This window comes from Phyllobates terribilis, unplaced genomic scaffold, assembly GCF_046119375.1.
Source record: "Phyllobates terribilis strain yellow unplaced genomic scaffold, ASM4611937v1 Scaffold_2__4_contigs__length_985480577, whole genome shotgun sequence".
NCBI classification, from domain to species: Eukaryota; Metazoa; Chordata; class Amphibia; order Anura; family Dendrobatidae; genus Phyllobates; species Phyllobates terribilis.
In genome coordinates, this window is record NW_027362762.1 from 382,569,132 (window position 1) to 382,596,917 (window position 27,786).

General features: G+C 44.4%; 1 protein-coding gene across 2 annotated transcripts in view; it reads right to left on the reverse strand.

Annotated features, from left to right (window-relative positions):
• Positions 1 to 27,786, reverse strand: part of ST6GAL2 (ST6 beta-galactoside alpha-2,6-sialyltransferase 2) — a 170,261-nt gene that overhangs the window by 60,842 nt on the left and 81,633 nt on the right. For both annotated transcript variants that reach the window (XM_073664805.1, XM_073664806.1), the window contains one exon: positions 4,761 to 5,673. In XM_073664805.1, coding sequence (XP_073520906.1) covers positions 4,761 to 5,613 — 853 coding nt within the window. In that variant the 5' untranslated portion in view covers positions 5,614 to 5,673. The remainder of the gene's footprint in view (positions 1 to 4,760; positions 5,674 to 27,786) is intronic.

The following is a 27,786-nucleotide window of genomic DNA, read 5'->3' on the forward strand; positions in this document are numbered from 1 at the left end:
TTTCTGGGGTGGCTGAGAACTTATGTTCTTAAGTCTACTTGAGGGGGCCAATATCCTAGCCTATTAATATCAGCCCACAGCTGTCTGCCAAACATGGCGTAGAAACACCAAAAGCCTTGCGTTGCGCAAAAATGTTGAGACTTTTCAAACTTTTTACGCAAGTTTTCTGGAGTAAAAGCTTTGATGAATCGGAGACATAGTCACTTTGCTGCCTGGTTTCCAAATTTTCTATCCTGCGACATCCCCACGATAATCATGGGAGATTTTAACATCCCAATTGGCGATTCTCTTTCCCCATCTGCCACGCATCTTTTATCACTAGCCTCCTCCTTCGGCCTTTCACAGCTTGCTAATTCTCCTACACATGAAGATGGGAACACATTGGACCTGATCTTCTCCCGGCTTTGCTCAGTACATGACTTTACGAACTCTCCCCTTCCACTCTCTGACCATAATCTTCTTTCATTCTCTGTCAAGAACTGTGACTCTACTCAAGACACTCCCACCGTTAACACCCAGAAATTTATAAAAAGGTTGCAATCATCATTGGCCCCAATCTCCTCCCTCTCATGTCCCGACTCTGCATTAAAGCATTATAACAAAATAATGCTATGCGCCCTGGATGAAGCTGCACCTTCTACACAAAGAACAATTCAGCATAGACGGCGACAACCCTGGCACACGCCTCAAACACGTTTTCTCCAGAGGTATTCCAGGTGCGCTGAACGGATGTGGAGAAAATCAAATCTGCCCGAAGATTTCCTCTATTATAAATTTATGCTGAAAACATATAACTCTGCCCTTCATCTTTCCAAACAAACCTACTTTAACAACCTCATCATCTCACTTTCCAATAATCCTAAACGACTCTTTGACACGTTTCATTCTCTCCTCAATCAAACAACACAGGCCCCAACCACCGACCTCAGCGCTGACGATCTGGCCAATTACGTCAAAGAAAAAATTGACCATATCCGACAGGAAATTTTCTCCCAATCCCCAAATGTTATGCATGCTCTCCCCCGCCACATTGTATCTTGCTCACTTTCTGACTTCGAACCAGTCACGGAAGATGAAGTGATCAGGCTCCTTGCATCTTCTCGCCCTACCACCTGCACCAGTGACCCTATTCCCTCACATCTCCTTCAGTCCCTTGCTCCAGCTGTCACCACTCACCTAACTAAAATTTTCAACCTTTCTCTCTCATCTGGTATCTTTCCCTCTTCTTTTAAACACGCCAGCATACAACCATTACTTAAAAAAACATCCCTTGACCAGAACTGCACGGCCAACTACAGACCTGTTTCCAATCTTCCCTTTATCTCTAAACTCCTGGAACGCCTGGTCCACTCCCGTCTCACCCGCTATCTCTCAGACAACTCTCTTCTTGACCCTTTACAATCTGGTTTTCGCTCTTTACATTCTACTGAAACTGCCCTCACTAAAGTCTCTAATGATTTACTAACAGCTAAATCTAATGGTCACTACTCCCTGCTGATTCTCCTGGATCTCTCTGCAGCATTCGACACTGTGGATCACCAGCTCCTCCTCACTATGCTCCGCACTATTGGCCTCAAGGACACTGTTCTCACTTGGTTCACCTCCTATCTCTCTGACCGCTCCTTCTCTGTGTCTTTTGCCGGCTCCTCCTCCTCCCTACTTCCCCTTACTGTCGGGGTTCCTCAAGGTTCAGTCCTAGGCCCCCTTCTTTTCTCCTTATACACCGCTCCTATTGGACAAACAATCAGTAGATTCGCTTTTCAGTACCATCTCTATGCTGATGACACCCAATTATACACCTCGGCTCCGGACATCACCCCTGCATTACTACAAAAGACCAGTGATTGTCTTTCTGCTGTGTCTAACATTATGTCCTCCCTCTACCTAAAACTGAATCTGTCAAAAACTGAACTACTCTTCTTTCCTCCCTCCACTAACCTACCTGTGCCCAATATTGCCATTTCCGTTTGTGGCTCAAGCATTACTCCCTAGCAACAAGCCCGCTGTCTTGGAGTCATTTTTGATTCAGATCTTTCGTTCACTCCTCACATCAAATCACTTGCTCGTTCATGTCATCTACACCTCAAAAACATCTCAAGAATCAGGACTTTTCTCACCTTTGACTCGGCAAAAACTCTTACTGTAGCTCTTATTCATTCTCGTCTTGACTATTGCAACGCTCTACTAATCGGTCTCCCTCTTACTAAACTCTCCCCTCTCCAATCCGTCCTTAACGCAGCAGCCAGGATCATATTCCTCGCCAACCGCTACACCGATGCCTCTTCCCTGTGCCAGTCATTGCATTGGTTTCCCATCCAATATAGAGTTTAAACTTATCATGCTTACCCACAAAGCGCTCCATGCTTCAGTACCCCCTTACATCTCCTCTCTTGTCTCAGTCTACCACCCTACATGTGCCCTCCGTTATGCAAATGACTTAAAACTAAAATCCTCCATAATCCGAACTTCCCACTCCCGTCTCCAAGATTTCTCGCGTGCTGCGCCAATTCTTTGGAATGCACTACCCAGGACAGTTCGATTAATTCCCAATACCCACAGTTTCAAGCGAATCCTAAAAACACATTTCTTTAGACTGGCGTATCGCCTAAACACACTCTGTCCGTCCCAGTTTTCCCCCATATTAAAATCTTCTTCAAATTCAGGTTCATACCAACCATGCACTTAATAGCCTCTGTCAGGACTGTACACATACTGGCTGGCGACCAGTCCATGTATTATTACTTATCCTATTTAGTATATCAAGGCTGCATTATACAATATATGTACTTTTTACCTTTTGTGTCTCCCCCATTTCCTCATAGACTGTAAGCTTGCGAGCAGGGCCCTCACTCCTTTCGATATGAGATATGCTTATTCTGTATTGTCTGTATATGCCCCCCCTAAAATTTGTAAAGTGCTGCGGAATATGTTGACGCTATAAAAATAAAAACTATTAGGCTGCGTGCCCACGTTGCGTATTACAAGCGTATATGCTGCGGAATTTCCGCAGCGTAAACGCTTGTAAAACGCATGTATATCCGCACCCCATGGTCCCCAATGGCATTCCGCAATGTCAATGCCCATGTGCGGGTTTTTCCGCAGCATGTATGCTGCGGTCAAAAATCCGCAGCATGTTCATTAATTTTGCGTTTCCGCATGCGGATGGTACCCAAGTCTGGAGGAGAGGAGACTCTCGTCCAGACCTGGGTACCAAAGAACCTGTAAAAAAAAGAATAAAATAAAGTTTATACTTATCTTCTGATGTCTTCCCGGTGTTTTCCCGCCGTCGCGAGGTGTGTGAAGGACCTGCCACGTCATTGAGTCATGTGACCCATCACATAACTCAATGACGTCACCGAAGGTCCTGCACACAACAGCGTGAGCTGCTCAAGACTCCGGACGGGGCACAGAATGTATCGGTAGGTGAGTATAAACTTTATTTTTTTATTTTATACCATTCTGATTCTTTTTTTTTAACTATTACTTGGTCACACTATATAAATCCATGCCGGTTGCATGGATTTATATAGTGTGAACAAGTTGTCAAGCACTTTTCCAAGTGATGCTTGAATCACTTGGAGAAGTGCTTGATAACCCGCATGCGGAAATGCATGCAAAGACGCTGCAAAGACGCCTCACATACGCTTCTACCTGGCTTGAAAACCGCATGTAAAATCCGCATGCGATTTTCCCGCCAGGGAGAAGAGTAAAAAATATGCTTAATTTCTGCAACGTGGGCACATAGCCTTATTATTATTATAGTCTCTTCCATGTCTATCCTGTAGAGATCAAATGAAAAGTAGTGTAACAGGATAAGACTACAGAAAGATTAGTTATTTTGTTACTATTAACAACCTAGCAATTACAGAAAGCATACAGCCATTTACTGCTATAGTGTAAAAATATGATGAGTAGTTTATGAAAATTAGAAAATAGTTATGTCAGTAACCAGATACACCATGTTATACTTCAAATCTGTCTCAGTAGTAAATTTAAAAATCTAAAAAGCTAAAATAAGTAATTTTAAGATTTTTAGAGTAATTTTAAGGTGGTATACAGGGATTTTTTTATGTTATAAATACATCCAATTATTAATAGGTAAATTATACCTCTTTTTAACCAAATTATACAAATTTTTAAATGTGCTATTGTCTCTATTATCAGCCAAGTGGTATAGCATCCATTATAAGGAATGTATGTTCAGCCATTTTCTCATGGACAATTGATAGTTAATTTGTCACCTGTTATCTAATGGTTACTAATTGTTTCAATTGCTTTTTAATGGTATAATCCTCATAAGAAATGTCTACACCATATTGTGGCTATCACCTGAGGCAGGCGGTGACCCGCTGAAACATGTTGTGAGTGCCACATTTGTCAAATAAAGAAGCATCACTGTGCCTGGTTGCTGGATTCATGCGCCACACTTAGGAGCCACAAATTTGCCACGTTCATCAATTGTATCCCTCTGGGAGCAGCAGCAGCTGCAGCTCACAGCGGTGGAGCACAGAGAGTGAATGGACCTGCCGTGACGTCACCCCCACAGGACCCGTCAGGCCTGAACGCCACTGAATTGTGTGGTGTTTGACTATACGCAGAGGTGCACAACCACGAAAGGTGAGTGTTTTCACTACCTCCCTTCCCCCCAAAAAAATCCCCATTAGACCACTACACAAGGGCGCCTCTCTGTATGTTTTTATTTTCAGTAGTAAATTTATCTTTACATTATTGTATTCATCAGCAACAACACAAGAACTTACCAATTTCAGCTCCAAGTGAAGAGTTCAGTATAGCTCCGGCAGAGGAAACAACAGCACAAGTAGAGAATCCTTGTGGATACAGTTTGTTTAGTGGTATTTGGGGAAAGTATTTTTCCCATCCCAAGTTTGAGAATGGGGGCTCTTTACCATCCAACGTTCTTACATGAGCTCTCTTTTTCAGAATGCAGAGTAGTTCCGCGGCACTCAATTTTCTTGAGTTCTGCTTTCCTGAGAAGCTCACTCCAAGTTTGTTTGCTCTTAGATACTCTCTCCTAGCTTTCTGTAAGCGAGGTGTCAGCATTTTGGATGAAACATTGCCTTTCCACAGCTTTTGAAGAAATGATTTGGACATGGTTGAAGAAAAGCCATTCCACTCATCCGACTCCTCGGCCATATGCTGTCTTGTGCGCCGTACATTCCTTCGGACTTTTCTGTGCCTAGAACGTGAGTTTTGATGATATCTTGGAGACATGTTGTAGTCTCTATGGACAAGGGCTTTCTTCTTCTTCCTTGACATGATAAACTCATCTTCACTTTCAAAGTAATTTTCTACATCGGCTATAGTTTTAAGACTACCTGGGCCGGATTTAAATGAGTTCAAAATGTCTTCATTTACAAGACTGTTATCATCAATGGCATAGGATAGTGAAGGGTCCAAAAGAGCCCCCATGATTGCCCTCTGCTTTCCTTGTATAGGCAGGAGTTTTTTATCCTCTAAGTAAGAGAATGTACTTGGCACTGGTTCCACTGAGTTGCTGTCTGTAAAGTAGATGAAGATCACCAGAAACAATAAGCCCCAAGCACAGATTCCAAATAGCATGAGTTGTTTCCATTGTTTTAGGTTAGGTTTCATGGCTTGGACTACTTTGGCTTCTCAGTTCTGTGCACTTGAACTTGAAACCCAATCTGTGACCTGTGAAAATAAAGCAATGTATTCAGAATAGATGCAGAAAGATAAATGCCACCTTGAAAGATATAATACAATAATCACTGGTGTGACAGGTGTTCAGTGCATTAAAGTACTGTGCAAGAAGGGACTAGCAGACTTTGACATGATTCAGAGGAAGACAACCATATTAATTAATGTAAAGCTTTCAGATATCCTACTAAACAGTGAAGGTAGCCAAGTCACTAAATGAACATAAAAAAGATTCTGTATTCGTTCCTTCTATGAAATTCTATATCTATTAATTAGCATTAGATTGTATGGATACATTTGATTTATATAAGGATTTTTATTTCTATTAATGGAGACAGATAGGAGATTGTTCAGCCTAAGGGCAAGTACAGACGAGCGTGTTTTCAGTCCTAGTGCGATCAGACAAAACATAGAATCGCACCTAGACCAGTTATGCTGTGGGGCCGTGCACATGTTCAATTTTTAACTCGGACAGAAACTGTCCAAGGAAAATAATTGCTGCATGTCCTGGTTCGATCTGATATTCAGATCACACTAAGCCATGAAAGTCAATAAATGTGTAGGAAACATCGGACTGTGGTCGAATGACATCTGATGACATGGTTTTATAAGGCAATATCCACTATCACTGTATCTCCTTGTTTTGCATTTCTATTAGTAATCTTGGAAAAGGAACAGCTCTTTACTATGAATATAAAATAAAAAGGATGCACAGTATGTATATATTTTATAGCAAGTGATATTGAAAATTCTGAACTAGGTCATGTGGAAGAAAATGTATACTTTATTTATGAAGCTACTAATTATGGGATTTATGAATGCTGCTTAACCATTCACTGCCTTTTACTTCTTAACATTCATTTTCTAAGTACTTAAATGTTTTTCGTGATTTCTCAAGCATCAGCTTGAATGAAAGTTCAGGCCAACAGCACTGGCGCTGTGCTGGCCTATGCCATGCTGCTATACAGTGGGGAAAAAAGTATTTAGTCAGCCACCAATTGTGCAAGTTCTCCCACTTAAAAAGATGAGAGAGGCCTGTAATTGACATCATAGGTAGACCTCAACTATGAGAGACAAAATGAGAAAACAAATCCTGAAAATCACATTGTCTGATTTGGAAAGAATTTTTTTTTAAATTTTGGTGGAAAATAAGTATTTGGTCAATTACAAACAAGCAAGATTTCTGGCTCTCACAGACCTGTAACTTCTTCTTTAAGAGACTCGTCTGTCCTCCACTCATTACCTGTAGTACTGGCACCTGTTTGACTTTGTTATCAGTATAAAAGACACCTGTCCGCAACCACAAACAGTCACACTCCAAACTCGAAGGACACCAGAAACAAAATTGTAGCCCTGACCACTGATAATCTCCCTCGATCAGGGTCTCCACACAAGATCTCACCCCGTGGGGTCAAAATGATCTCAAGAACAGCAAGCAAAAATCCCAGAACCACATGGGGGGACCTAGTGAATGACCTGCAGAGAGCTGGGACCAATGTTACACAGGCTACCATCAGTAACACACTATGCCGCCAGGGACTTAGATCCTGCAGTGCCAGACGTGTCCCCCTGCTTAAGCCATTACAGTGGGTACGGAAAGTATTCAGACCCCTTTAAATTTGTCACTCTTTGTTTCATTGCAGCCATTTGGTAAATTCTAAAAAGTTATTTTTTTCTCATTAAAGTACCCCACCCTGCACCCCATCTTGACTGAAAAAAAACAGAAATGTAGAAATTTTTGCAAATTTATTAAAAAAGAAAAACTGAAATATCACATGGTCAGAAGTATTCAGACCCTTTGCTCAGACACTCATATTTAAGTCACATGCTGTCCATTTCCTTGTGATCCTCCTTGAGATGGTTCTACTCCTTCATTGGAGTCCAGCTGTGTTTAATTAAACTGATAGGACTTGATTTGGAAAGGTACACACTTGTCTACATAAGACCTCACAGCTCACAATGCATGTCAGACCAAATGAGAATCGTGAGCTCAAAGGAACTGGCCAAGGAGCTCAGAGACAGGATTGTGGCAAGGTACAGATCTGGCCAAGGTTATAAAAGAATTTCTGCATTACTCAAGGTTCCTAAGAGCACAGTGGACTCCATAATCCTTAAATGGAAGAAGTTTGGGACCACCAGAAGTCTTCCTAGACCTGGCCATCCAGCCAAACGGAGTAATCGTGGAAGAAGAGCCTTGGTGAGAGAGGTAAAGAAGAACCCCAAGATCACTGTGGCTGAGCTCCAGAGATGCAGCCCTCCACCAGTCGGGCCTTTATGGCAGAGTGGACCGACGGAAGCCTCTGCTCAGTGCAAGACATATGAAAGCTCGCATAGAGTTTACTCAAAAACACATGAAGGACTCCCAGACTATGAGAAATAAGATTCTCTGGTCTGATGAGATGAAGATACAACTTTTTGGTGATAATTCTAAGCAGTATGTGTTTAGAAAACCAAGCAATGCTCATCACCTGCCCAATACAATCCCAACAGTGAAACGTGGTGGCAGCATCATGCTATGGGGGTGTTTTTCAGCTGCAGGGACAGGACGACTTGTTGCAATTGAAGGAAACATGAATGCGGCCAAGTAGAGATATCCTGGATAAAAACCTCTTCCAGAAGCTCTAGACCTCCGACTTAGCCGAAGGTTCACCTTCCAACAAGACAATGACCCTAAGCACACAGCTAAAATAACAAAGGAGTGGCTTCAGAACAACTCTGTGACCATTCTTGACTGGCCCAGCCAGAGCCCTGACCTAAACCCAATTGAGAATCTCTGGAGAGACCTGAAAATGGCTGTCCACCAACGTTCACCATCCAACCTGACGGAACTGGAGAGGATCTGCAAGGAAGAATGGCAGAGGATCCCCAAATCCAGGTGTGAAAAACTTCTTGCATCATTCCCAAGAAGACTCATGGCTGTACTAGCTCAAAAGGGTGCTTCTACTCAATACTGAGCAAAGGGTCTGAATACTTATGACCATGTGATATTTCAGTTTTTCTTTTTTAATAAATTTGCAAACATTTCTACATTTCTGTTATTTTTCAGTCAAGATGTGGTGCAGAGTTTACTTTAATGAGAAAAAAAATGAACTTTTTAGAATTGATCAAATGGCTGCAATGAAACAAAGAGTGAAAAATTTAAAGGGGTCTGAATACTTTTCGTACCCACTGTACATGTCCGGGCCTGTCTGAAATTTGCTAGAGAGCATTTGGAGTAACCAGAAGAGTATTGGGAGAATGTCATATAGTCAGATGAAACCAAAGTAGAACTGTTTGGTAGAAACACAACTCGTCGTGTTTGGAGGAGAAAGAATGCTGAGTTGCATCCAAAGAACACCATACCTACTGTGAAGCATGGGGGTGGCAACATCATGCTTTGGGGCTGTTTCTCTGCCAAGGGACCAGGACGACTGATCCGTGTACATGAAACAATGAATGGGGCCATGTATCGTGAGATCTTGAGTGCAAACCTCCTTCCATCGGCAAGGGCATTGAAGATAAAACGTGGCTGGGTATGTCAGTGACGCGCCCCCTGGGACATATTCCTTTTTGAGGGGAATACCCGGCACCGGATCAGATGGGGGGGTTGTAGTCTCCGAGCGGCTGTGACCCGGCCCGTGCCCAGGGCGTCAAGCTCAGTGTGATGTGGCAGTCCTACAGATGTTATTAAGAGTTCTTTTGTGTCGACTACGCCACCCGTTGTGATGCGGTCACTGTGGCCGCCGCTGCAGCAGGTTCCGCTGAGGCTGATGGTGGATGCGCAGCTTGGTGGGATAACCCCCAACGGGAGGGGTATAGCCTCAGAGGGGACAGGTGCAGAGGATGGGGGTTGTGGTGGTGTAGTGCAGACGGCAGTGAAGACAGAGTCGGGTTGTGCAGTTAAGGGTGTTTACTTACTGCAGATGTTGTACTGGTCACTCCAGCTGCGAGTGACCACCCGAGCCGTGCTGCGTCCACCAGGTCCTGGATCCAGCCAACCCCCAAACAAGTCCGGAGCGTGGCCCTGAGCTCTCTTTCTGTCCCGTTCTCTGGCCGTCCCCACCAGTGATCCACCTAGGTCCAGCTCCCTCGGGCCTTCTGTTGGGACACCCTTGGCCCTGGGTTCCCTGACCCTTCATGTGGTGTGCCTTCGGGGTGGATGTGATGGGTGACCGTGGCAAACGCTGCCCACGGTCTCCGGTCTCTGGCTGGGGAATGTTTTTACCCCCACCAGCTTGGGTTCCGGTACCCTGATGCCGACTCTTCACCCGGTGCTTTTAGTTGGGATCTCAGAGTCCTTCTCTTCTGTGCTCTGGGTCTCTCTCTTTTCTCCTCTCTCACTCTGGGTCTTTGTCTTTCTTCTCTCCTCTGCTCCTGACTTGTTCTCTGCAGCAGACTGACTCTCTGCATCTGACCTGTTCTCTGCATCTGACCCTGATCTTAGTTGGTGCCCACCTTATATACACCCTCTATGTGTGAGCTCAGGTGACCAGCACCCAATGAGCTCCTGTCTTTACCCAGGCTGCTCCCCCTATCTGCCCCTACACTACATGGGATGTACCACCCCCCTCCCACTCCAGCCAGGAACAGACTCGGTCGTACCTGCACATTTCTAAGTGGGAGTACCGTCGGTCTGCTCCTCGGAAATGGGATGTGTGTAGTGCATGCAGCCTACCGAGCTCAGTTCCACTCTCCATCCTTGCCCGGGAGTGGAATATCACACCTCTGGGTTGAGGTGCAATACTCCTGTAGCAGCCGAATCCTCAGGGTGCTACATTCCCCCCTGGTAAATCACAGCACGTCCTCGGGCTGTAAAGACAAAAACACCAAAACATACAAAAATTTTTTTTTTTTTTCATATAAACATAATAAAACATATAAAACATTATATAAATAAAACTTTTCATATAAACATTCTCGTAGTCGTTTCTTGTTTCAGGTTCCTCCTCCGGACACTGTGCAACGTGTGTCCGGGAAAAGTGCGACAGTCTCTTAGAAAAACTGGTTTTCCTATAAAACCGGTAGGGGGCGCTTTAGGAAGCGCAACTATATACAGGGGAAGTTGGCCGCTCTCAGTCCTCGGCCAGGTAAAGGGAAGGGAATGGCTGCTCACAGTCCTCAGCCTGCGGGATTAAGGGGTTAACGGGTAAACAGTTCACTCAGCTGGTCCCAACGGGGACTATATATATGTATCAACAGTTTCTTTGGTACCCGGTCGGGTAACTATTTACATCACTTCTCTGCCGCACTCAACGGCGTCTTCCTCCTGCTCTTTGCTTATAACTGGTTGTAACTTCAGACCCGTCCGGGTCCTCTTGCTCCTCCTCCCCGCACTGCAACTCCTCCTCCGTCAGGCGGTGTACGTGGAGGGCGTAGGGTCCTTTGGCACACTTGTGCCGGGTGAAGGTGACCTCGTCTCCGATGTAGAGGTCACGACCTCTGTGCCCCTCCGGCAGATGGGACTCCACGTCTCTGCGCGTGACAAAGACGTCGCCGGGGGTGTTGTTGTCTCTAATGAAGCCCCACCCATGCTGCTGGTTGAACTTTATTACAGTCCCGGTGGTACGGGGACTGTGCGCTGCACGGGGGTCCCTCCTGGTCCGGCTCTTTTGCTCGGCGCTCCTTATTTGGGCCTGTTGTTCCCGGACCCGCCTCTCTCTCCGCTCCCTCGCGAACTCTTCGAGCTGCTGTCGGCAACACTCAGCGCGCTCTGCTGCAGCTGCCCTGGTTTCCTGAGTGAACCCCATTAGATCTTCTCCGGTGGGGTCCCACTCAAACTGCGCTTCCGCTAGCGGGGGCGAGATCCTTATTATGGGCTTCGGAGCCGGAATCAGGGGTGCACACATGGCCCCAACCCTCCTCGGGTGCTCCAGTTCGTAATACTTCTGGGGCCAGATGAAAGGCTGCCCGTCCGGCCACGTGTGCTGGGCAAACAAGTCCTCTCCCAGACGCGGCACCCTTGGTTTTACGGGTGCGGGCGCGGTGGTGGTGGCGCCCGGGTTGCCCAGGCCTTGCGGCCAGGCCTGGGGCACCTGGAAGGTGAAGGGCACCGTTAATACGGCGGCGCCCTGGGCTACCTGGCCTTGCGACCAGGCCGGAGGCTCCGCGGAGGTAGGGGGCGCTGTTGGTGATGCGACGCCCGGGAATTCTAGGCCCTGCGACCAGGCTGGTGGTACTTCCTGCTTGGTCACGCTCGGGGTTGAGGCGTGTGACGTCACAGGGGTCGCGGCGGCGGCTTCCGGTTGGGGCCTAGTCTGCGTCGGTGACATGGCGTTTTCGGGCACAGCAGGGGGACTTTCGGGCTCTGCGACAGGGAGCTGGGGCAGGTAAGCGGTGTCACGGCTTGGGGTATAGACGTCCCCTTTACCTGCCTCCATGCGTTCGGCTCCCTCCTCGGCGCCGTCTCCGGCCTTGGGTCCTCCCGCGCCATCCTCAGAGGCGGTCTCCTTCCTCATCTCGGCTGGCGTGCTCCGGGTCTTGGTTTGCTGGGCCATCTCCCGGCTCCACTCTGCCAATATCTCGCGCTGTACCCGGGCCATCCTCCGTGCGAGGCCCTCCAGGGCAGTCTGTGCACACTCCCGGTCTCGGGGGAGCTGTGCAAGGACCTCCACTAGGCCTAGTGGGGTCGTGGTGTCCAGCAGGCTCCTGACCAACGGGTCGGTGCTGCTCTGCTCTTCTTCCAGCAGGCTCCTGGCCAGCGGGCCGGTGCTGCTCTGCTCTCTGGACATCTCCGGGTGAGCTTCTCTGTTACTCTTCGTTAGACCTCTTGCCTCCGGGTGCGCTCGCTCCAGACTGCTCCAGGCGGCACCCATCTTCGTTCTTTTCTTTCGTCTCCTCCCACTTAGAGGGCGGTCCCGGGGCAACTCGGTGACTGTCAGCTCCAGGGGCAGTTCTTTCACGCTGACAGACACCTCCAGCATCACAGTCTCTGTTGGTGGGGGCGGTTTCCACTTTTGGCGCCATTTTCTGTCCTGGCCCACGATGGGAGGTGGCCTCCTGCCCTCCTTTGGCACGCCCATAATGGCGTCCGCTGCTCTTCCAAGGCGGGAAATCTGCGGATTTGGCGGGAAGCGTCGCCCAGTGGCGGGAAACTCTGCAGATGGCGGGAACAAGCTGGAAATGGCGGACAATCGGCGGGAAACGACCTGTGATGGGGTCCGATGGCGTGGACCCTCCGGAACCGGCGGGAGACTTCTTTCTGAGGTAAACTTGCACTTTTCTTCAGGCACGCAGTACCCGGGTGTTGCGGGCACGTAATCCTGCCGACTACGCCAAAGTTGACGCGCCCCCTGGGACATATTCCTTTTTGAGGGGAATACCCGGCACCGGATCAGATGGGGGGGTTGTAGTCTCCGAGCGGCTGTGACCCGGCCCGTGCCCAGGGCGTCAAGCTCAGTGTGATGTGGCAGTCCTACAGATGTTATTAAGAGTTCTTTTGTGTCGACTACGCCACCCGTTGTGATGCGGTCACTGTGGCCGCCGCTGCAGCAGGTTCCGCTGAGGCTGATGGTGGATGCGCAGCTTGGTGGGATAACCCCCAACGGGAGGGGTATAGCCTCAGAGGGGACAGGTGCAGAGGATGGGGGTTGTGGTGGTGTAGTGCAGACGGCAGTGAAGACAGAGTCGGGTTGTGCAGTTAAGGGTGTTTACTTACTGCAGATGTTGTACTGGTCACTCCAGCTGCGAGTGACCACCCGAGCCGTGCTGCGTCCACCAGGTCCTGGATCCAGCCAACCCCCAAACAAGTCCGGAGCGTGGCCCTGAGCTCTCTTTCTGTCCCGTTCTCTGGCCGTCCCCACCAGTGATCCACCTAGGTCCAGCTCCCTCGGGCCTTCTGTTGGGACACCCTTGGCCCTGGGTTCCCTGACCCTTCATGTGGTGTGCCTTCGGGGTGGATGTGATGGGTGACCGTGGCAAACGCTGCCCACGGTCTCCGGTCTCTGGCTGGGGAATGTTTTTACCCCCACCAGCTTGGGTTCCGGTACCCTGATGCCGACTCTTCACCCGGTGCTTTTAGTTGGGATCTCAGAGTCCTTCTCTTCTGTGCTCTGGGTCTCTCTCTTTTCTCCTCTCTCACTCTGGGTCTTTGTCTTTCTTCTCTCCTCTGCTCCTGACTTGTTCTCTGCAGCAGACTGACTCTCTGCATCTGACCTGTTCTCTGCATCTGACCCTGATCTTAGTTGGTGCCCACCTTATATACACCCTCTATGTGTGAGCTCAGGTGACCAGCACCCAATGAGCTCCTGTCTTTACCCAGGCTGCTCCCCCTATCTGCCCCTACACTACATGGGATGTACCACCCCCCTCCCACTCCAGCCAGGAACAGACTCGGTCGTACCTGCACATTTCTAAGTGGGAGTACCGTCGGTCTGCTCCTCGGAAATGGGATGTGTGTAGTGCATGCAGCCTACCGAGCTCAGTTCCACTCTCCATCCTTGCCCGGGAGTGGAATATCACACCTCTGGGTTGAGGTGCAATACTCCTGTAGCAGCCGAATCCTCAGGGTGCTACATCAGCATGACAATGATCCCAAGCACACCGCCAGGGCAACAAAGGAGTGGCTTCGTAAGAAGAATTTCAAGGTCCTGGAGTGGCATAGCCAGTCTCCAGATCTAAACCCTATAGAAAACCTTTAGAGGCAGTTGAAAGTCCGTGTTGCCCAGCTACAGCCCCAAAACATCACTGCTCTAGAGGAGATCTGCAAGGAGGAATGAGCCAACAGACCAGCAACAGTGTGTGCCAACCTTGTGAAGACTTACAGAAAACATTTGACCTCTGTCATTGCCAACAAAGGACATATAACAAAGTATTGAGATGAACTTTTGTAATTTACCAAATACTTATTTTCTACCAAAATTTGAAAAAAAAAATTCTTTCCAAATCAGACAATGTGATTTTCAGGATTTGTTTTCTCATTTTGTCTCTCATAGTTGAGGCCTACCTATGATGTAAATTACAGGCCTCGCTCATCTTTTTAAGTGGGAGAACTTGCACAATTAGTGATTGACTGAATACTTTTTTTCCCCACTGTATGTGCAGCCATGCCTCTACAACGTAGGAAGCACGGTTGGGCTGCAGAGAGCTGGTGGGGATTAGAAACTAACTACATGCTCCAGCATTTCTAGCCAGTCTTAGTGCATTGCTTACAAGCTCAGAAGGAGCATGTAAGCACTGAGCATGTTTGGCCACCAATCACAGATAGCACCGATAGCCAATCCTCTTTGCAATGAGAAGTAAACAATAAAACATGTCTAATTTAAAACCATAAAGTATATTGGAAAATTTGCAAACTTTAACTAAACATACCTATGTAAGAAGTTGGGGATATCCTATAACCCCTTCATGACCATTTTCCATTTTTGCGGTTTTGTTTTTTTGCTCCCCTTCATCCCAGAGCGATAACTTTTTTATTTTTTGTCAATATGGCCGTATGAGAGCTTATTTTTTGCGGGACAAGTTGTACTTTTGATCGACATCCATGGTTTTACTATATCGTGTACTGGAAAATGGGAAAAAAATTCCAAGTGCGGTGAAACTGCAAAAAAAGTGCAATTCTCACAGTTGTTTTTAGTTGTTTTTTTTACCACGTTCACTAAATGTTAAAACTGACCTGCCATTATGATTCTCCAGGTCATTACGAGTTCGTAGATACCAAACATGTATAGGTTCTTTTTTATTTAAATGGTAAAAAAAAAATCCAAAGTTTGCTAAAAAAAAAAAAATGGCGACATTTTCCGAGACCCGTAGCGCCTCCATTTTTCGGGATCTGGGGCCAGGTGATTGGTTATTTTTTGCGCGCCAGGCTGACATTTTTATTGATACCATTTTGGGGTAGATCTGATGTTTTGCTCGCCCGTTATTGCATTTTATTTCAATGTTGTGGTGACCAAAAAACCTAATTCTGGGGTTTTGAATTTTTAGTTACGTCATTTATTGATCAGATTAATTATTTTTTTATATTGATAGATCAGACGATTCTGAACGCATCGATACCAAATATGTGTATGTGTGTTTGTTTTTTTATTGTTTTATTTTCAATGGGGTTAAAGGGGGGACATTTAAACTTATATTTTTTAATTTTTTTTAATATTTTTAAAAACATTTTTTTTACACTTTCTGCATGCTTCAATAGTCCACATAGGAGACTAGAAGCTGCCGTTGTCTGATCTCCTCTGCTACACACAGGCGATGATCATATCGCCTGTGTGTAGCAGAATTGCTCACTTGTTATGAGCACCGACCGCTGGGCGATCATGTGACGGGGTCGCCGATGAGCAGGGCCAATGACGCGCTTCCCGGAAGCGCGAGTTAAGTGCCTCTGTCAGATATTGACAGCGGCATTTAACTGGTTAACAGCCGGGGGTGGATTGCGATTCCACCTGTTGTGGGCACATGTCAGCTGTATAGATCAGCTAACATGTGCCTGGAAATGTGCGGGCTCAGCGCCGGAGCCCGCATCAAACAGGGGATTTTGATGTGGGGCGTACTATTATGCTCCACGTCAGAAAGGGGCTAAAGTATCACTAAAATTGTTTTTACTAATTGAAAGCGGATTTTGATACATATTCTATTTTTTACTTTCAGAATGTAGATTTTAAAAAGGCACTTTTTTTTTCTGTCCGTAAAAAAAAATTGGCAGTGATTTTTTTGAAGTTGAAGAAGCTTATGCCGATTATTTTTACTGTAATTATCATCATTTTACAGTTTACGGTGAGTCAGGCTGATGTCTACATATCAGAATCACGGTATGGGCTGTAAATATATATCATTTGTAATCATAATGATTTATTATGGTTTTCCAATGTGTCTGTAAAACATATTGTCTGTCCGTGGTTTTTTAATAAGCTGTCCAGAAAAAATAAAAAATAAAGTTGGCAACCCCAGAGTCAAGAGGAGAGTGTCCTAGGCATGCCCAGTGATCTGTGCGGAGGTCATTGTGTATGGAAAGGGAGGATGTGAGCAGTGACCATCACCTATTGAGAATGAATATTGTGAATGGTGAATCCACATTGGTGATACCTTCCATTGTAATCCTGTAAATAATGATAATGAGATAATTACTGAGAAGTGATTTCTACAAGAAGGGTCACAGCCTCAATTAGTGTGAAAACTAATTTTTTAGATTTCATGGTAAAATTTAAATAATGAGAAAATTACAAAAAATCCCCATCACTAAAATTGCCAATATTTTTTTTCAAACTATGTTTAACATAAAAACTTAATGTAAGCAATAGATAATTCTCTTAACAAGGATAAAGCTTTACGTGTCTTGTAGAAGTAGAAAAGAATGACTTATTGGATGGGGTTCCCAGGAGGCATACTCTAAACTGGTTAATATAAACATAATATGCAGAAGTACAAGCCATTAATATTTGACTAGTCTACTTTAAAGTGTCATTTGTTCATACAAACCAATAATGTCAAGAAGATAAGATGAATAAGTCAGTGTTTGGTTGTTATTATTATCTCCCTGGCATTGATGGTTGTGCAAATGAGCTGGTGGTCCTAGGGGGAGGTTTATAGTAAAATGATGATGATAGATTTTGGCACATATTCAACTGTATTGTGGAATCTCATAAGTAAAAGTGTTATTTTGGGATATTTACACAATCCAGCCGTTCAGTACGTGAACAGAGCCATTTATTTTTCTTTGCTCTTTCGTCTATTAGTGTAGCCCCTAGATAACCCTTGCCACCTGCTGATTTCTCTACATTTATTGGATCGCTTCCCGCCATATAAAACCTGATGATGAAAATATATTACAGCTGCTGAACTCCAGGCAAACAGCTGTAGTGTTACTTGACCCTTTCTCTTACCACCCATGCCATTGTGCTTTTATTTTTCTCCAAGCTCACATCGGGCAGAAATGCTTTCTGGAGTAAAAGCTTTTTACCTCTAATTTGTTACACGATGTTAACACCAAAATGAGGTTGGAAACAACTCTGGTAGTTTCATATTGTAAAGGTCACATAAAAAAAGTATTGTAGATATACGGACAGCAGGCGGTGTAGAAGAAAAGAAAAAATAGGTCTGCAAATAAAAATTCAATAATTTCATTCATTATATTAAAGGAGAATTATCGGAGGAAAAAAAAACTTACAAATTATGATTAAAAGTGTTTTCTGGCTAAATGCATTTATCACCACAAGATAGGTTATAAGAAGAATAATCGCTAAGATCTTACTGTTGAAATCCCCACTGATTCAGTGAATAGGGGTCCCAAAATCTCCTGTGTGATTGGATGCCGCTCTATTCACTTCTATGGGCCTCACAGAAACATAATATATATATATATATATATATATATATATATATATGTGTGGTCAAAATTGTTGTTACCCGTCGTTTAGTGAAAGAAAAACCCACAATGGTCACAGAAATAACTTGAATCTGACAAAAGTAATAATAAATTAAAAATCTATGAAAATAAGTCAGACATTGCTTTTCAACCCCGCTTCCACAGAATTTTTTAAAAATTAACTCATGAAATAGGCCTGGACAGAAATGATGGCACCCTTAACTTAATATTTTGTTGAACAACCTTTTGAGGCAATCACTGCAATCAAACGATTCCTGTAACTGTCAATGAGGCTTCTGCACCTCTCGACAGGTATTTTGGCCCATTCCTCATGAGCAAACTGCTCCAGTTGTCTCGTGTTTGAAGGTTGCCTTTTCCAGACAGCATGTTTCAGCTCTTTCCAAAGATGCTCAATAGGATTTAGGTCAAGACTCATACAAGGCCACTTCAGAATAGTCCAATGTTTTCCTCTTAGCCATTCTTGGCTTTTTAGCTGTGTGTTTTGGGTCATTATCCTGTTGCAAGACCCAACAATTTTGACCACGTGTGTATATATGAAAAAAAAAACTAATCAGAGGCCTAATGTATTATAATTTGACATTGGGGTAGAAAGCAGGGAATACTGTGGAGTGGAGTCATATGAAACTGCCTTTACTGCCAAAAGCGTTATACAAATTATAATGTGACTTAACAATTTAATATTATTCATTAATAATTTTTCTTCATTAGAAACAGAGAAAAATCCCTTTAAGAGCTCATTCAGATGAGCGTATTATATGTGTTAGAACCTTGCTGTTAGGTTTTTTTTCCTTTGCTGGTCACATGACCTTGTTGGCCTATTTAATCCTGCTCCGCCCTTCTGGCTTTGCTGGACTTCATTGTATATCTACTTTCTAGCTAGCCTGTGCTCTGTATCTAACTCTGTTAGTTTGCTTGGTCTACGGACCTCTATGTTCTATCTATTTTGTTTGTTCGTCTGTCTGCTACTATTTCTGTTAGGAGGTGTCCCATATTCCTCCCAGTCCTTAGTACTTGTAGGGATTCCCTCCCCACATCTATAGGTCTTCGTACAGACTAGATTAGGACTTTAGCAGGTCTGATCGCAGGATCAGGTTCCCTGTTACATCGTAGGGATTCAGCTGAGTCTCATAGTAGGGACAGATCTCCTCTCTTTCCTTAGCTTTGGTAGCAGAACATAACAGTAAGTCCAGCCAGCAAATTCTCTAAGGAAAGATTTTTTCTGTTCCATCATGGTGTCGGTTCAGGATTTGGCTCATCGCCTGCAGGGACTCTCTCTGGAGGTGGCCGAGCTCCGTCAGCACGTGAGTAACTGTCCTGGAGCACATTTCTTGGAGCCTAAGGTATGTTTGCCGGATTTGTTTTTTGGTGAACACCGAGAATTTTTTTCATTTAAAAATGCTTGCTTATTGTATTTTCGTTTGAGACCTAAGTCCTCTGGGGATGAATCCCAGCGCGTAGGGTTCATAATGTCACTTTTGCGCAAAGAGCCTCAGGAGTGGGCCTTTTCTTTGCAACCTAGTGATTCATGCTTCAGATCAGTGGATAGTTTTTTTTCTGCTTTGGGACTATTATATGATGATCCTGACCGTGTCGCATCAGCTGAGACTGAGTTGAGACGTCTAAAACAAGGATTGGGTAATGTGGAAAAATATTGTACACATTTTCGTCGTTGGTCCACTCAAACAGGGTGGAACGATTCTGCTCTGAAAAGTCTATTTCTTGCTGGGCTCAGTGAAAGGGTTAAAGACCTGCTAATTGCTTATCCTACACCTGAAGATTTGCAACAGGCTATGCAATTAGCTATACGGGTGGATAGAAGACTGCGTGCTAGGGTTAATGAGAGCAAATCCTCTGCTATGTCAGTTTCTGGTTATGATAATGTGTGTACTAACAGTGGTGAACCGATGGAGATTGGATCGGTGGCACCTCGCTCTCAAGAAAAAGACCGTCGTTTTTCGCAGGGCTTGTGTTTCTATTGCGGAAAATCTGGTCATTTGATTAAAGGCTGTGAGCTTCGTATGAAGAAAGAAAAAAAAATGGTCAGTCACGCCCGTATTGCCTGTTTAAATTCCAAGGGTATATTTTTAGCTGCTTCCACGATTGCTCAGGAAAAATTAATGGAATTTCGGGTGTTTGTTGATTGCGGGTCTACACTGAATGTAATTGATGGGGGATTCGTGGAAAAACTCAATTTAAAACCTGAACCTTTGTCATCCCCCATTGCTGTGGTTTCTGTGGATGGCTCCCCTTTGAAGAATATTACTCTCAAGGTCAGTGAATTTCCTCTCACTATTAATGGTGTTCACCATGAGAAATTGGATTTGGTAGTGTTGAATAACTTGCCTTCTCCAGTAATATTGGGTTTGCCCTGGTTAAAATTTCACAATCCTGTACTGGATTGGTCTACCAGTGAAATTAAATCCTGGAGCCATAAATGTTATGACAAGTGTTGTAACGGGCGTATTGCAGCTTTGGATAGGGGAGAATTGCCTGTTCCTATTCAGGATTTTTGGAGAGTTTTTTCTGAGAAGGAATCGCAGGTTTTGCCTCCCCATAGAGACTATGATTGTTCTATTGAATTTGTCCCTGGAGCGACTCTTCCTAAAAGTCGTTTATTTAACCTTACTATTCCTGAGAGGAAGGCTTTGGAGGAATACATACAGACAAGTTTGGCCGCCGGTCACATTAGGCCCTCTAAGTCTCCTGTGGCGGTTGGATTTTTTTTTGTAAAAAAAAAGGACGGCAGTTTACGTCCTTGTCTGGATTTTCGTGAGATTAACAAAATTACGGTACGCAATCCTTACCCACTGCCATTGATTCCTGATCTGTTTAACCAGTTATTGGGGGCCAAGTGGTTCTCTAAAATTGACCTTAAGGGGGCATACAATCTGTTGCGCATGAAGGAGGGTGATGAATGGAAGACTGCTTTTAACACTCCTGTGGGTCATTTTGAGAATCTGGTTATGCCTTTTGGTCTTACTAATGCTCCTGCATTTTTTCAGAATCTGATTAATGACATCCTTAGACCTTTGATCGGTAAAAATGTGGTTGTGTATTTGGATGACATTTTGATTTATTCGCCAGATCTGGAGTCTCATTGGCAGAGCGTGCGTGAGGTATTACAGTTATTAATGGACAATTCGCTTTTTGCTAAGCTGGAGAAATGTGAGTTCGCTGTACAGAGAATTAGTTTTTTGGGCTACATTATCTCCAGCAAAGGTTTTGAGATGGATCCGGTTAAGGTTCAGGCTGTGCAGGAATGGCCTAGGCCTATTGGTTTGAAATCGATACAGAGGTTTTTGGGTTTCGCCAATTACTATAGAAAGTTCATAAAAAATTTTTCTAGTATTGTCAAACCTCTGACTGATCTCACCAGGAAAGGTGCTGATGCAGTTCAGTGGTCTTCTGAGGCCATTGAAGCTTTTGTGTATCTCAAGGAGAGGTTCACCTCTGCTCCCATCCTTATGCAGCCTGATGTTACTAGGCCGTTTTTGGTTGAGGTTGATGCTTCCTCTGTGGGGGTTGGCGCAGTATTGTCTCAGGATAACGGGGATGGATTACATCCCTGTGCCTTTTTTTCAAAAAAATTTTCGGAGACTGAATTGAATTACGATATTGGTAATCGGGAATTATTGGCTATTAAACTCGCATTTGAACACTGGCGCCACTTCTTGGAAGGTGCGGAATTTCCCGTTCAGGTTCTTACGGATCATAAAAATCTGATATATCTTGATGCTGCCAAGCGCCTGAATGCCCGTCAGGCTAGGTGGGCACTGTTTTTCTCGCGGTTTAATTTCTCCGTTACTTACATCCCTGGTACTAAGAATGTTAAGGCGGATGCCTTGTCTCGCAGTTTTTCTCCCATAGTCGGTGCTGAGAAAGAGGAAAACATTTTACAAGAAGGTGTTGTGATAGCTGCTTTAGACTCCGTTTTGGAAGATGAGATTCTTAAAGCTCAGGAGAATGCCCCATCTAACACTCCTCATGGGAGGTTGTTTGTGCCTGAGACCTTTAGGAGAGATTTGTTTGTTGAGTGTCACGAATCTCGGTTGGCAGGTCATCCCGGAATCTCTGAGACCAAGAGACTGGTGGGTCGCAGTTTTTGGTGGCCTGGATGGCAGAAGGAAGTCATTAAGTGGGTGCGCCAATGTACTATATGTGCTAGATCTAAGTCCTCACATACTCCTGCTGCGGGGTTGCTTTGTCCTTTGGAGGTCCCCAGTGCTCCTTGGACACATTTGGCTATGGACTTTATAACTGACCTTCCCCCCTCTGAGGGTTTTACTGTCATCTGGGTGGTCGTGGACCGTTTTAGCAAGATGTGTCACTTGGTTCCCTTCGTCAAACTGCCCTGCGCTAAAACTCTCGCTAAGGCCTTTGTCAAGGAAATTGTCAGACTTCATGGCGTTCCTACTGACATTGTTTCTGATAGGGGTCCTCAGTTCGTGGCTCGTTTTTGGCGTGCCTTTTGTGACAGGTTGGGAATTCATTTGTCGTTTTCGTCCGGATATCATCCTGAATCTAATGGCCAGACAGAAAGGAAAAACCAGGATGTTGAGCAGTTCTTGCGTTGTTTTGTGGCAGACAATCAAGAGGGGTGGTCTGAGTTTCTGCCACTTGCCGAATTTGCTCTGAACAATCATACATCTTCTTCTGCTGGTTGTTCGCCTTTTTTTTGTTGTTCTGGGAGACATCCGTCGTTTGGGTCGTTCTCCAAGTTGGGATCTGCCGTGCCTGAGGAGGAGAATTTTTCCGGTGATTTGGAAAGAGTTTGGACGGATGTGCGTGGTAATCTTCAGGAGGCCAACAGAAAATCTAAAGACTACTTTGATAGGAAACGACAGGAGGTTTTGTTCGCTGTTGGTGACATGGTTTGGTTGTCCTCTAGGAATCTGCGGTTGAGGATTCCTTCTAAGAAATTGGGTCCCAAGTTTGTAGGGCCCTTTAAGGTGCTTCAGGTTGTCAACCAGTCTGCTGTTAGGTTGGAGGTTCCTACCTCCTGGAGAATTAATCCGGTCTTTCATGTCTCTCTGTTAAAAAAAGCTGTTGTGTCGGATAGTGACGCCTCTGCCTCTGTTCCTCCGGTGGTGGAGGACGGGGAATATGAAATTTCTCGCATCCTTGACTCTAGACGGTACAGAGGTAGTTTGCAGTATCTTGTGGCCTGGAAAGGTTTCGGACCCGAGGATAACTCTTGGGTGAGGTCAGATGATGTTTCCGCGTCCAGACTTATCAGAGCGTTTCACAGGAGATTTCCTGATAAGCCTGGTCCTAGGGGATCCGGAGGATCCTCTTAGAAGGGGGGGTACTGTTAGAACCTTGCTGTTAGGTTTTTTTTCCTTTGCTGGTCACATGACCTTGTTGGCCTATTTAATCCTGCTCCGCCCTTCTGGCTTTGCTGGACTTCATTGTATATCTACTTTCTAGCTAGCCTGTGCTCTGTATCTAACTCTGTTAGTTTGCTTGGTCTACGGACCTCTATGTTCTATCTATTTTGTTTGTTCGTCTGTCTGCTACTATTTCTGTTAGGAGGTGTCCCATATTCCTCCCAGTCCTTAGTACTTGTAGGGATTCCCTCCCCACATCTACAGGTCTTCGTACAGACTAGATTAGGACTTTAGCAGGTCTGATCGCAGGATCAGGTTCCCTGTTACATCGTAGGGATTCAGCTGAGTCTCATAGTAGGGACAGATCTCCTCTCTTTCCTTAGCTTTGGTAGCAGAACATAACAATATGGATGTATGCTGTCTGTATGTGCCATGGACCGCACAGAGAGTACACTCATCCCTTATAGCCAATGTGTCACATAGCCGGTTTTTCCACATGGAACAACGGTCTTGCAAGGCTAAAATCACGGCATGCACTACTTTGAGCTGATTTACGGACCAGACTAGTGCTGACTCATGTTTTAGTATGGCCATCTGAACTTGGCCTAAGGCCACGTTCAGACGTTCCGTGTTTGGTCAGTATTTTACATCAGTATTTGTAAGCCAAAACAAGGAGTGGTTGACAATGCAGATATGGTGCACGAGTTTTCTATTATGCTTTTCCTCTGATTGTTACACTCCTGGTTTTGGCTTATAAATACTGATGTAAAATACAGACCAAGTACTGAACATGTGAACGTGGCCTACTAATGAAAATTGTGGTCCGGAACACCCAACATAGCTCAAAATAAAGTCAAAAGAAGATCTGAGCTTTATCTTGAATCTTCTGCAGCACACAAAGACCTGGATTAATCAAGCAGTTTTTTCCTACCATAAAACTGCATGAAGTTGTGTAAAAATGTTGTGAGTTTTAAAGTCTTCACGGGCAGTCACGGCAAGCTCCTCCAATGTTCTGAAAAGTGTTCATCATAATTTATGCCACTCCAGCTCCTGACTAGAATACACTTCTGGCGGTGGAGAACGGAAGTTGAAAGATGAGCCAAATTCATTAAGGATCACATTATTCTTAATCAATTTGGCGCATCTTACTCAACACTTCATCAAGTCTGATGTCCAAAATCCTGTTTTGGCTATACTATTACATCGTTTTAATTAATTTAATTAAATTAATTAATTAATGGCTTGGGACTCAAATGTGCAGTCACTCTATGTGACTGCCGACTTGTGAGTCCTCATGATGCGCACAGTGCGCACTGCAAAGATTCTCCGGTGCCGACTCTGGGAGTGGGGAGGCGTGTGACCGCATTACGTGCCGAATAGATGTGCGTGACCTCGCTGAATACAAATGAACTGAGCTAGACCAGAAACGTCTTTTTGGATAGTATCCGGAAGTGTGCTAATCAAATACTTACAGTTACATGACTACCCTCTCCCGGAGAATCCTGACAGTGCACACCATGCATACTGTGAGGATTCACAAGACTGTAGACATATAAAACTACTGCCGATGTTAGCCTCAAGCCTGGACAACCTCTTTAATATCCTGTGCATGTTTTTACACAACTGTATGCCAGTATTAGCCAAATCCCGCTACATACTTTAGGTGGAAGGTGGGATAGGACCATACTATTGTGCTGTAAATGTCATTGTCAATTTTTATGCCGCTCTAATTGTTTGTACTGGTGTATTATAGTATGTTAGCACTTTCAATGTTGCTAATTATTAAACCAGATAGATTCATGGTCATAACCTGAATAACCATATAACTACACTATATAGACTAAATACACACAATATATATATTAACACTGTTTTATGTGGCTTTACTCGAGTGCTCAGCATCTGGAACTTTCAAGCTGTTTTGTTTTACTTCACAGCCATCTAGGGTTACTAAATCAACACCATCCAAAGAAAGTGAAGATGAGGAGTAGACACAGAGGCATGCTCAGGCAATGATTATAGACTTGAAAACCTTATTAAAAGAGCTGGCACAGTGTAAGTAGACTAAACTGTCAACTGTCACGTATGATCTGCACATCCCTGGATCTAGACTGGTGACCTCCAGGCCCAGGAGTGAAATTTATACATCTCAATTAGCTCTGGACAGTCGACAAATCCTAAGAGGATGGGCGAGTGTGACTGCCAACATACTGTCAAACAAAGCTTTTTCCCATAACTGCCACCTGAAAGATTTTTTTTCTGATGGATGCTAAAATGGATTATATTGTATGGATGTTTTGATTAGCAGAAAGCTAAAAGATTTCCTCTGACATTTAAATGAAGTGTTGTGTTTAAAAGTGGCTATTACTTGGAAGATGAGGGCAGCCACCGTTCACTACAGATTGACTGTAATGCATTTTGCTTTAACATTTATGGCATCATAGACATCTAAATGGCCTGTGTGTTGAAGGACACTAAAATAATATAAAAACAAATAGCCGCATACATAAAAGTAGAGTAAAATAATATAAAAACAAATGGCCGCATACATAAAAGTAGAGTAGACAGTTAAGTGGCAACCAATCAGGTTTCATCTTTCTTATTCCACTACAAATTCTAAAGCAGAAATATGATTGGAGGATGGCGGTGAGTGGCATGCAGGGTGTCCATAGTTCACCAGCAGTAGGTTAAACTGAAGCTCCTCCTATTAACATTGGCTAGAGAAAAGTCCCAAGGAGCCAAAACATGACATCATGATAGTAAGTGATTGCATTGTCCTATGTTCATAACATTTCCAAGAGCTAGGTCAAATGCTGCTAACCATACCCACCGACGCACAATCAAGATCATTAAATCACATTGACATTTTTGGGTGTCAGTGATTTCCTGAGAAAATTAAATATTATTAGTCATTAACTTTGCTAAATATGATTATGAATTTGACGCATTTCAACATACCATGACTCATGCAAATTAAATAGTCAAAAAGGAGTAATTCTGCCAATGCAAACCCATTTACAGTTCACATAAATTGTTCAATTAGTTGTCAATAGTGAAAAGGGTTGTCCGACCTTAGGCTACAAGTCAGAAGTCACTCTACATGACTACAGACTTGTGAATCCTTACAGCGCGCTGGGTGCAGGTGGTCAGGTAACTGCAAGCATGCAATCTTCATACATAGGGGTCGGAGTTGCAGTACCCAGCCGTGACCACTATGCAATTCACGGAGCTGTATCTTACAGTTCAGCACACAGAATCATAGAATGTTAGAGCTGGAAGGGACCTCCTGGGTCATTGTGTCCAACCCCCTGCTCAATGCAGGGTTCACTAAACCATCTCAGACAGATGTCTGTCCAGCCTCTGTTTGAAGACTTCCATTGAAGGAGAACTCATCACCTCGCGAGGCAGCCTGTTCCACTCATTGATCACCCTCCCTGTCAAAAATTTATTTTTAATATCTAATCTGTATCTTCTCCCTTTCAGTTTCATTACATTGCTTCTCGTGTTTCCATGTGCAAATGAGAATAAAGATAATCCCTCTATACTGTGACATCCCTTCAGTTATTTGTAGACAGCTATTAAGTCTCATCTTTATTTTATGCGAGCTAAACATTCCCAGATCCTTTAACATAGTTTCTAGTCCGCTCACCATCCTAATAGCTCTTCTCTGAACTTGCTCCAGTTTTTCTTTGTCTTTTTTAAAATGTGGTGCCCAGAACTGGACACAGTATTCCAGATGAGGTCTGACCAAGGAGGAGTAGAGGGGGATAATTACTTCACGTGATCTAGACTCTATACTTCTCTTAATACATTCCAGAATGGTGTTTGCCTTTTTTGCTACTGCATCACACTGTTGACTCATGTGAAGTCTGTGATCTATTAGTATACCCAAGTTTTTTTCACACGTGCTGTTGCTTAGTTCTATTCCTCCCATTCTGTAGATGTAATTTTTGTTTTTCTTGCCCAGGTGTAGAATCTTGCATTTCTCCCTGTTAAACACTATTCTGTTAAATACATCCCGCCACTGCCGGCACTAGGAACAGCTGATCAGTGAGGGGTACAGGCTGTTGCACCTCTATTGATCAGATATTGATGGCCTAAGGATAGGCCATCAATATAAAAGTCCTGGACAACCCCTTTAACAATTCAGTATATATGTGTAAACATGTGACTCCTCTAGAAGTAAAATGGTCTCCAATTATAAAACCTAGCCCTCTCCTGAAGCTGACCAGTTAATGCTGACGTGAGTAGTGATTATCCCCAAAAACACATATTTTGGCTTTCAAATTGCTTGCCTCTTTGTGCTGGAATCCGCATAAGCAGTACCTCTGCAGATACCGTATTTTTCGGACTATAAGACACATTTTTTTACTCCAAAATTTTGGAGGAAAGTGGGGGGTGCGTCTTATAGTCCGATATAAATAAATACTGTGGCTGTGGGTGATGTGGGGGAAGTGACAGCAGTGGAGTAGCATGGCACCA